The sequence below is a fragment of the Pantherophis guttatus genome, chromosome 4 (genome assembly GCF_059756535.1).
Source record: "Pantherophis guttatus breed Tessera chromosome 4, ASM5975653v1, whole genome shotgun sequence".
Classification (NCBI taxonomy): domain Eukaryota; kingdom Metazoa; phylum Chordata; class Lepidosauria; order Squamata; family Colubridae; genus Pantherophis; species Pantherophis guttatus.
In genome coordinates this window covers 38,511,981-38,522,892 of record NC_142066.1, presented here as the reverse complement: position 1 = coordinate 38,522,892, position 10,912 = coordinate 38,511,981, and the positions used below count along the sequence as shown (strand labels likewise).

The 10,912-nt window shown below is 32.7% G+C and overlaps 2 protein-coding genes across 2 annotated transcripts; one reads left to right on the top strand and one right to left on the bottom strand.

The window, feature by feature from the left end:
- The first annotated feature begins 657 nt into the window (after positions 1-657).
- LOC117668909 (olfactory receptor 5AR1-like) lies at positions 658-1,612 on the top strand. The gene has a single exon (XM_034422961.2). The coding sequence runs from the start codon at positions 658-660 to the stop codon at positions 1,576-1,578; it is 921 nt and encodes a 306-aa protein (XP_034278852.1). The 3' UTR covers positions 1,579-1,612.
- Positions 1,613-6,473: 4,861 nt separating this feature from the next.
- LOC117668840 (olfactory receptor 6B1-like) lies at positions 6,474-7,427 on the bottom strand. Its single transcript, XM_034422895.2, has one exon. It carries the CDS (start codon positions 7,425-7,427, stop codon positions 6,474-6,476), a length of 954 nt encoding a protein of 317 aa, XP_034278786.1.
- Between the last annotated feature and the right edge of the window lie 3,485 nt (positions 7,428-10,912).

Below are 10,912 nucleotides of genomic sequence, written 5' to 3'. Positions count from 1 at the left end.
TGTCTAAAGTAGAACTAGAACTCACAGTCTCCTGGTTTCTAGCCTGCTTCCTTAACCACTACACCAAACTGATTTCCCGTGCCATTATAGACAAAGAAATGTCATATTGTAAGAGATGCATTTATTTTTTTCTTGTATGAACTTGAAAAAGATATTGATACCATCTGATAAGTCATACATTAATGAATGTTTTACCATACTGCAGAATAGTATTATAATATCACACAACGTTACAAAATTGGCATTTTTATTTTTATTTGCCTTTAAATGTGTACTAATATGGAATTAGAGTCTTCATTATAATTAAGCCATTCACTATGAACCTAATTTTTAATTTGGAACCATCAATTTATACTCCATCCATCCATCCATCCATCCATCCATCCATCCATCCATTCAACATGGTTTCTGCCAATTTCATTTTAACTCATATATAGTGGAATTATAATTAACACTTCAATGTACATCACTTTCTTCTTATGCTGAACATTATCTGGATGTTGACATATGACTTACTAGGTACATGAGTTGAGATATATCCTCAACTCTCATTTGGTTTGGGAGTGGGAAAGAGATTTAAAAGAAATCTTAGAAAATGAAATTATTTTTCATTGTACTTTATTTTCTACAGGAAGACACACTTATCCACATCTATGTATGGATAATCGAACTCAAGTTACCGAATTCATCCTTTTAGGATTCATTGGCAATCCCTGGCTTCAAAAGTTACTCTTTGTCATTTTTTTGTTCATTTATTTGATCACCCTTATTGGCAATGTAATGATTATTTTGGCTATAAGAGCTGACACTCATCTTCACAGCCCCATGTATGTCTTCCTTTCATATTTAGCACTTCTTGATATTGCTTTTTCCTCAGTCACAGTTCCTAAAATGCTCCGAGACTTACTTTCTGAGAGAAAGGCTATCTCAGTTCAGCATTGCTTTACCCAGGTCTTCTTTATTATGTGCCTTTCAGTGGGAGAGGGTCTTCTCCTCTCTGTAATGGCCTATGATCGGTTTATAGCTGTGTGCCACCCCTTGCATTATACAGTGATGATGAGGAAACAAGTTTGCACTATCCTGATTTGTAGTGCATTATTCACTGGATTTCTCTATGCTCTATTGAACACTCTTCTACTGAAAACTTTACAGTTCTGTGGGCCCAATGTCATTCATCACTTCAGCTGTGAGGCCCCACAACTATTCAAACTTTCCTGTAGCAACACCTTTGCAAACCAAATGGTGATTTTTACTCTCGGTTCATTATTAGGGATGGGGGCTCTACTTATTATATTGGCCTCCTATATTCTTATCATCTCTTCTGTTTTAAGGATCCGGTCCATGGAAGGGAAACGCAAAGCTTTCTCCACTTGCACATCTCACATGATTGTTGTTTTGCTTTATTATGGAACAATTTTTTTTAGATACCTGAAGCCAACCTCCAAAGATGCTGATAATCAAGAAATTGCTCCATCTATTGTTTACTTCATTGCAACACCAATGCTAAATCCCATAATTTACAGCCTCCGTAATCAAGAAGTGAAAAAGGCATTTGTTAAAATAGTGCAGAGTAAATAACAATGAAAATTGAAGGTGTAATATTAGCAAGCTTCCTCTAGGGCTGTTCAAAAGTACATTCCTATAAGTAAGTAAAATTTACAGTTAAGAATTCTCTGCCTTAGATGTTCAAACAGATAGAATGGCAAAATAAGGCCAGGGCCTTATAGGGTATTTCCTATATATCCTATATCCTATAGGATATAGGATATATTTCCCTCACTTATCACCTGGAAAGACCACTGGTCCTAATACTTTTTTCTAAAAGTTCCTTAGACTGAGGAATTGATTGATTCTATATTCATATGGTCCTTTGACAACAGTGATGCTCATTCTGAGGACTTCTGATGCACATGAAAAGGTTCTCAAAGTGATGTGCTCTGTGTTTCATGAATGGAAGATGATAAGCAGTAAAGTTGGTCAGAGTAGCATTGAGAAGCAATGGCATTCCCATTTTTGACAAAAAATGTTCTTTTCTGTCCATATTCATGAGTTAATGATGAAATAAAATGCAATTAGAAGTAAAATAAAGAAGCAAAAATATTGTAAATGGCCAAAGATGAGTGAAGAAAATAGTGAAATATAAATATTTGATGCTAATTGTTAAATTTACAAATGATTTCTTGTGATTTTTATAGAATGTATTGTTTATACAATATATTGCTTGGAATTGCAGACTTGTTGTATATTTCATTGACACTTGTTTATATGTTGAAACTTTATCCCACATTCCCATCTGTATAATTTCCCCATAAATACATTATCAAGTCACAAATTAGTGATAAATCACAGAATTGTACTGTGGAAGGATAGAAAATCTAAGATTTCTATCCACTAAATCATTTGTGGCAAAATCACCATCAGTCAGGCAACTTGGAACAGTTTATATCCTGCAATGATACCTCTAACACCACCAAACATCAGCTTTGTCTATCCAAAATCCTTTATCCACCTCAGTAGGTGGATAAAATGCCAAATCCAGTCTGCATATTTGGCTGACTTTGAGATGAGCCATAATAATAACAATACCTGAAAGTTGAATCATGACAAGTGGACTTATTTTCTTGTTGGTTTGAAACATTTTTCTGCTTATCGAAGTAGCTTTTTCAGTCTGAGCAAGTTGGTAAAGAGGAATCTGAATAGGCAGAGAATTGCTGGAATATACCAACTCCTAACATTCTTTGCTATTATTAAATGTGACCTTCCTGGTGAACCTGTGAAGCGGTCTTAAACTTCCTGGGAGCTGATGAGACAGCACCATAAAAAATATGGGACAGATTGTGCCTGAGGTTTCCACCTCTGTTAAGGGACGGATTTTCCAATTTGGCATAAATGGATTCCTTCATACCTCTCTCAAATCATCTATCTATTCTGCCCAAATTGTGACCATTATTGTTCTCAAAGGAGTGTCTTTTTTCTTTTAAATGAAAGTATATATCAACAAAAGAATAATACCTGTAAGTAGAAATATATAGAAATAGAACAACTTTGGCAAAAAGAAAGCAAAGGTAGTACCAATAGTAATAGGCACCTTGGATGTCCAAAAGGTACTTTTTCAAGAAGCAACTGAACTTTCTGGTTTTTCTTTAAAGACATTTTACTTCTCATCCAAGATGTTTCTTCAGCTCTGACTGAATGGTGGTGAATGGAAGGATTTATACTCCTTGCAGACAACTAGTCATTTGCATTATTTTAGAGAGTCATTAAGGCCACCTGGAGGTTTATCTGTGTCATTGGGGTCACTAAAAGAATGCAAATGACTAGCTGTCTGCAAGGGATATAAATCCTTCCAATTCCCACCATCATTCAGAGCTAAAGAAGCTTCTTGGATGAGAAGTGAAATATCTTCAAAGAAAAACCAGAAAGTCCAGTTGCCTCTTTAAAAAGTACCTTTCGGACAACCATGACCTGGATGACTGAGAATCTCCATAGACAACAGGAACCTTGGATGCATTTCCAAAACAACTGGAGCACCACTTAAATATCTTCAGCATTGACAAAGTCATCGTCAGTCAATTGCAAAAAGGCAGTTTTACTTGGAACAGCTTACAGCCTGTGATGATATCTTTAACACTATAAAAAAAAAACAATATTTGTCTATCCCAGGTCCTTGGGAAGGATTCAATAGGTGGACAAAAATGCCAAATCCAGGCTGAATATCTGGCTGATTGTGCAATGAACCATAATAATATTATTAAACAAATTTTTAAAAAAGGCCTATAAATATAAGTAGAATAATTGTACCAAAAGAAAGCAAAGACAGTACCAATAGTAATAAGTACTTTGGTACAATCCTAAAAGATCTGGAGCACCACTTGAACATCATCAACAGCCTTATTGGGACAATTTACATCCTGTGATATCTTTAATACCATCAACAACAATATCTGCCTATCCTAGTCCTTGGGAAGGACTCAGTAGATAAATTAAAATGCCAGAACAATTTATAACAAAAAAAATTGTTCACAAATGAAAAAAATAAGATGGAAACAGTCAGTGGGAGATACAGAAAAGTCCCTTCAGCTGCTGGGATTTCCTTGTGCAAAAGAGCAGTAATTCTTCATATTAAGTTAGCTTTGTGTTAAGCTCTATTAGAAAATAGCTAATTATGGAAAGCAAGGGAAAAAAGGGAAGGACAAAGTTTTGCCTTTCAGAAATTGTAGGCTAAGCTGAATATCAGTAAAGGACTGACATCAGGACATTAAAAGGTTTACACCAGAACCATTGCATTTATTTCAGAGAAAAAAAACACTGACTTTTGACAGTCAAGCATTTTTTTTAATAAAGTGGCTTCCAAGAGCTTCTTTGGATCACTGGGAAGTGAGAGATTGGGAGTTTCAAATAAGTTTATGAGGGTCTCAAGTGTTAACTTAATGACTTACTTACTTACTTACTTACTTACTTACTTACTTACTTACTTACTTACTTACTATTTATTTATTTATTTATTTATTTATTTATTTATTTATTTATATATTTAAAAGGGGAGGGGGAAGCCACACAAAATTACAATTGTTAGTTAAATTTTGGTAGAATGGTTTTTGTTGCCCCCAAAATGGAGGGGGGAAACACATGTCTCTCCTCATTCCTTTTTTATGTAATGTTGTTAGTATTAATGTCCTATTCAAAGTTAAGAATGGCAAATGACAGCTTTATGTCAGCTTATTTCTCCTCACAAATAGGCACTGTATGATCTTGTAAGAAATAAGAGGTGATCTCATCTCTACTTATTCATCATTAATATATGAAATGTTGAGAAAAAATTAAATATTAAGATTGCGCTCCTCCAATATTTGCTTGATGGTGCAGAGTTTAACATTGCAGAAACCCATCCTTTCTCCTGAATATATTACCCAATTCAATGTTTTACAGTAAGCTACAGTTGCTAATTACTATTGTTCCACCCTATAATAGCTTTGTGTTCCCTATTTTTAAAGGAGAACTAAATGATACTGCCCACCTTCTCCTTTACAGAACATTAGTCCTTTTGGTCAGAAGATAATATGTGACTTCCTGCCTGCTTATACTATAATATGTTAGCATCTTTTCTATCTTCCTATTTTGCCAGTCATTATAGAAATCTGGACATTTCTAAGCAGCTGTTCCTTCAATACATACCCAAACATATTCTGATTGACTTTTATACAAGCTATTTGGCAATGACCCATAAATGTGATACTTTCTTTTCTCTGTTCTTTAATTTTGAATATTGGAATTCCCACGAAGAATGAATCTGAATTAATAATAACCAGTAAGTTCAGCATTATTTTTGCAGGCTATATGGTTGTGTACATGCCCTTATGTTTCAGTCTGTTACCTTTTAAAGTATTTGAAATCCATTTAATACACTTTTCCAAAACTGGTTATCTATATCTACATCTAGCAATAGCACTTAGACTTATATACTGCTTTACAGCCCTCTCTAAGCAGTTTACAGAATTAGCATATTTCCCCCAACAATTTGGGTCCTAATTTTTCCCACCTTGGAAGGATGGAAGGCTGAGCCAACCTTGAACCTGGTGAGATTTGAACTGCCAAATTGCAGGCCGCCAGCAGGCAGCAGAAATAGCCTGCTGTACTGCAACCACTGTGCTACCATGGCTCATTTATTCTACATCTACATCTATCAACATTTGCATCTACATATCTATCTACATCTGTCTGTCTGTCTATCTCTGATTTATCACTTTATTATTACTATGGAATATCAATTTACAATAAATAAAGAAAAATCAGTACTTGATTTAAAACAGTACTTAAAAATATTGTAATTTTAATAAATAATTATTAAACATCTCTTGGTTTATTATCAAATTATTTTATTTTCTTATTTGCCATGGGATGGGGAAGAAATAGTTGATAAATAAAAAAATGGTACTTTATTTCTGTATCTGTCTGTCTGTGTACTCTTTTGTAGCCTAATTTTACCAGGAAACATGTAAAGCAAATTATTTAGAAGCTTTCAGGAAATCAGTAGTTAAATTTTATTTCTAGTAAAATAGCTGTAGAATTTTATATTCCACATATCAGTATAAATTGATGTACTGATGGAATTATTTTGCCTCTTGGAAGCAAAACATCTGGAGAAGTTTTATAAGAGAGAAAGAAACATCTTGATAATATTATTTTTAAATCTTTTCAGTTTAAACCCAACCATGTTGTTTAACAAATTAAAGCAAGGACGAAAGGAAAGGAAAGGAAAGGAAAGGAGGGAAGGGAAGGGAAGGGAAGGGAAGGGAAGGGAAGGGAAGGGAAGGGAAGGGAAGGGAAGGTCAAAAAATATTTCCAATGAAAGATAATATACTGTATGTAGCACAGGAATGAACTAGACAATGAAATGTCTGCAAGGAAGCAACCAAGTTCAGAAAGGACCAAGATCCAAAAAGGTATTTTTCAGAAAAACTGTGAATTCAACTTCAGGGACTGGCACTTAGTATTTTAGAATTCATGCTACCCAAAACTTTCTTTAATGCTCCCTTAACTTCTTGGTTTCTCAGACAATAAATGAAGGGATTCAGCATTGGGGTGACAATGGTGTATACAACAGAAACTAGTTTGTTAAGATCAAATGGGTGGATTCTCTTTGGGCGAGCATACATGAAGAGAGTTGCTGAAAAGAAGATGACAACCACACTGAGGTGAGCAGCACAAGTTGAGAAGGCTTTCTTCTGGCCCTGGAGAGAGGAAATGGTCAATATAGTACGAATAATGCAGACATATGAAACAATGGTAACTGAGAGTGGAACCAACAAAATGATCAAAGCCAAGACAAAGTCCACTATTTCAGCCACTGTCATATCTTCACATGCCATATTTAACAATGGTGAAATATCACAGAAGAAATGGTTGATGATATTGGGACCACAAAAGGGAAGCTGTGATATGAAGATGACTTTTAACATTGAAGCCAGAAAACCAATTAGCCATGAACCCACAGCTAATATCATACAGAGGTGCTGGGTCATGATGGTTGAATAACGAAGAGGATTACAGATAGCTGCATATCGGTCAAATGCCATTACCGCAAGGAGGATACACTCAGTACATATGAGGGAGCTGAAAAAGTAGAGTTGTGTCATGCACCCTTCAAATGAGATAAATGTGTCTTGCACAAGGAAATTGATTAATAACTTTGGGACAATAACACATATATACCATGTCTCTAAAAATGAGAGGTTGCTAAGAAAAAAATACATGGGTTTGTTAAGCTGAGGAGTGATTTTGATAGCAATAATGATAACAATATTCTCAAAAAGAGTCAGATTGTAGGCTACAAGGCAAATCACAAATAGAAGTGTTTGTAGTTCCATGCTGGTTGGAAATCCAAGCAAAATGAATCCTCGGATAGTACTCTTATTCTGGTGATCCATAGTTCTATAGTAATGAAACCTAATTCAGACATAAGGAGAGAAACAAATTTCAGTGAAGAAAAAGGACATGAAGAATTAGAAGAATGAACACTTCTGAAACATTAAAATCATGAAATGGATATTAATCTACATTAATATATTAATCCACTAGCAGGCAATCTATATACCTTTCTTAGTTTAAGCTCACTTTCTATCTCTACCTATTTAATTTAATCAATATTTGTATGATTTATTCTTCTGTTATAGTATTGTGTGAGATGAATTTTCAAAAACTCTAGCTAAATAGTAAAAATTTATATGGCTTTAAAAGGAGACAAAGGACAATATTGTTTTATAGTTTCTAATATGATTTCTAAGAAATGAAAGAATAGAGAAATTGATTTTCAATTCTTCTGACAGAAAAATTGAAATTTTAGGTCTTAAAATCCTTGTTACTGAGAATCATGTAGTACTATCTTCATTGACTGGAACTGCATTTTGTAGTAAATAAATAATTTTTTAATAAATTCAGTAAATTTATTTGGAAAACTTAGACATCCTTTAGAAATTTCAGCATGACTTTGAAAAGATATTATATATTTTTCTATTAATCAATGGATCTATTAATCAATATAACAAATTGATTTTATATATAAGCATAACACTGGGAAGAAGGAGAAGTAGGAATAACATTAAATGGTTCCTATTTTACTAAATAATTCTAATTAACTTAACCTTTTTAATTTCCTTCAGTTTTTACAAAAGGGTTTGAAAAGATATTCTTGTGTGTATTTCTCTCCCCCCACCTCTCTCTCTCTCTCTTTGTATTTTTTTTTTAAAACTGTATTAAATCTGTTCCAGTTTTTAAACTGCAGTGAAAATTGTGGGAAGTTATAATATTAAAATTCAGTATTTTGCTGCTGAAATTCATGATTATTATTAAAATGACATTCATTAAGTTTGGGATCCCATATCCTGTACCTCTACCACTGCAGGGTGAGAATTCAAGGTTTAGCTACTGAAAAGCAACCAGTATCACAACTTTCTCACAACCAATATTTTTTATCATGGAAGCCTATACACATTGTAAAAATGAGGTTATTTCAGATATTGGCATTAAAAATATAATAACGGATGTCTATCTTTATATCTTATATCAAATATCCTTACATCATGGGCAGGTGGAATTCAAATTATCATGACACAGATTGACAAGGATATCTTGAGATTCTTAAGGCTGATAAAATTTATACTATCCTTCCCTTCCTTAGCTTATCCAAATCATTTCTAAGAAATAGGAAAAGTATTGCAATTATCTTGGTTAAATGATATGGATATACATTTTCTTATAACTATTTCTAAATATAACTATTTCTAAAAATGCATTCTGTGAAAATTCACTCAAATTTGGATAAGTGAATGTATTTAGTCATCTTAGATTACTGTTCAAATCTCTGTTATAGTTGTATTTTTTGTTAAGTTTGAGACAAATGGTAATTATTTTTATATAATTTTATTAAATATTTTAGAACAATTAATAAGAACGAATAAAAATTAAATTACAACAAATAAAATGAAAAAGAAAGAAATAACAGAAAAAGCCAAAAATGTAATAAGAAAATAAAAGAAAGTAGGAAAAAAGACAAACATATAAAGAAAGTTATAAAGAAGTGGTTCTAATATTCTTCAAAACAGTTATAAATACAATTGTAACCACTCTCTCTAAAATTAAATGACTCTTTTGTTTTTATAATCTATCCTGTTTTATCATCAAAATCATAAATCATAATGGTAATTCTTAAAAAATTAAGAGATAGCTTTGTTTCATCTTTAGTATATTTTGAGGAAATAGAATAAAATAAATAGAAACTGTTGAAGCTGAAACAACGTGAAATTTAATGACATTACTAACTGAAAATGCAAATAACAGTTACCTGTGAAAACATCTTTACAGCATATATTTCAATGGAAAATATTCTGTGTATAGATTAATACAGTAGTAATATAAGGATAACAAGGTGAGTCAAATTATGGAGATACCCCACATATTTCATTCTAGCTACTAGTGATTTACCGTCAGTCCCTAAAAATATTGCAGTTGAAATATCAATTTACCTTTTCCCCTAAATTTGGTAGTGTGTGCTCTTATGATACAGAAGTGTCACTCTAAACATACTTATGTGGAATTATTTTGAGCTTACTTCTAAGCAGATTGTATAGGCATTGCAGACATTAATTTTCAGAATCACAAAGCAGAAATAGTAGAAGCTTCTTTTATAAAGGCAGAAAAAAAACATCCCTCTTCTATGGAATGAACATTTTTGTGTAGATATTGACTGTGTTCCTTAACCTTAGAAAATTAATATTTAATTCTCTCATTTGATCATAACATCAGTACCCTTTATTTCACCTCATCTTCTCTTTTATTTCTTTTGAAACATTTTCATTGCCAAAAGTAATGAAAAATCATCAATTTCCTAAATAGAAATTGAATGGAATTCATTAAGCAAGCCAGCAAACACACAAAACTTCTTGCAACCCTTACCTGCATCTGTAAATATTTCATATTATTGCTTATAAACATTTGGTTGAATTTTGAACAAATCAAATATATTTGTTAGTTTTAAAAGAAAGGAGAAATGTAATGGATCTCTGAGCCAGTTAGAAAACAGTTCAACTAAATTTCCTCAAGTTTGATCCACTTTTGATAGAAAATTAGCTATTCAAGTAAGGAACTATAATGACTACAACCATCGGTTGAACTGAAAATTTTCAGGACAGATCCACTAACTTGCCTGAATTGCTTAGATATTTAAAACTTCATCTGGTCTGATTCTTCTTTTAATTAACATGGGAGCTTCAAGTTTTTTTCTGGTTGGAATAATGCACCTGAAAAATAGGTAGCAAAATCAGAATTAAGGGTTACGTTGTTATTGTATGCTTTCTGACAAGTGCAATTTGCATACTTTTGAGATCTATCTATTTTGTTTTCATCTATTATCATTTAACTTGTCTTTTTAATCATTAGTAGATAAAATGGTTTGGGCCTCTGAAAATCTCTACATTTATTTATTTATTTATTTATTTATTTATTTATTTATTTATTTATTATTTATTTATTTATTTATTTATTTATTTATTTATTATTTATTTATTTATTTATTTATTTATTTATTTATTTATTTATTTATTTATTTAATTTGTATACTGCCCTTCTCCAACAGGACTCAGGGACTCAGCCATGGTAAAACACAATATAAAAAATTTAAAAGCAGTTTAAAAGACATTAAATAATTTTGGCCATCAATTTAAAACAACCCAGTTAAAACCAATTACAAATTAAAACCGCAAGGATGGGATCAAGCCAGCCCGGCTAGATGAAATAGATGTGTTTTCAGGGTCCGACGAAAAGTCCAGAGGTCTGGTATCGTGAGTATCTCTGGGGGTACGTCATTCCAGAGGGCAGGTGCCGCCACAGAGAAGGCTGTCCCCCTGGGGGTTGCCAG

Coding starts and splice junctions, on each gene's coding strand:
- LOC117668909 (XM_034422961.2), top strand. CDS start 658: ATGGATAATCGAACTCAAGTTACCGAATTCATCCTTTTAGGATTCATT.
- LOC117668840 (XM_034422895.2), bottom strand. CDS start 7,427: ATGGATCACCAGAATAAGAGTACTATCCGAGGATTCATTTTGCTTGGA.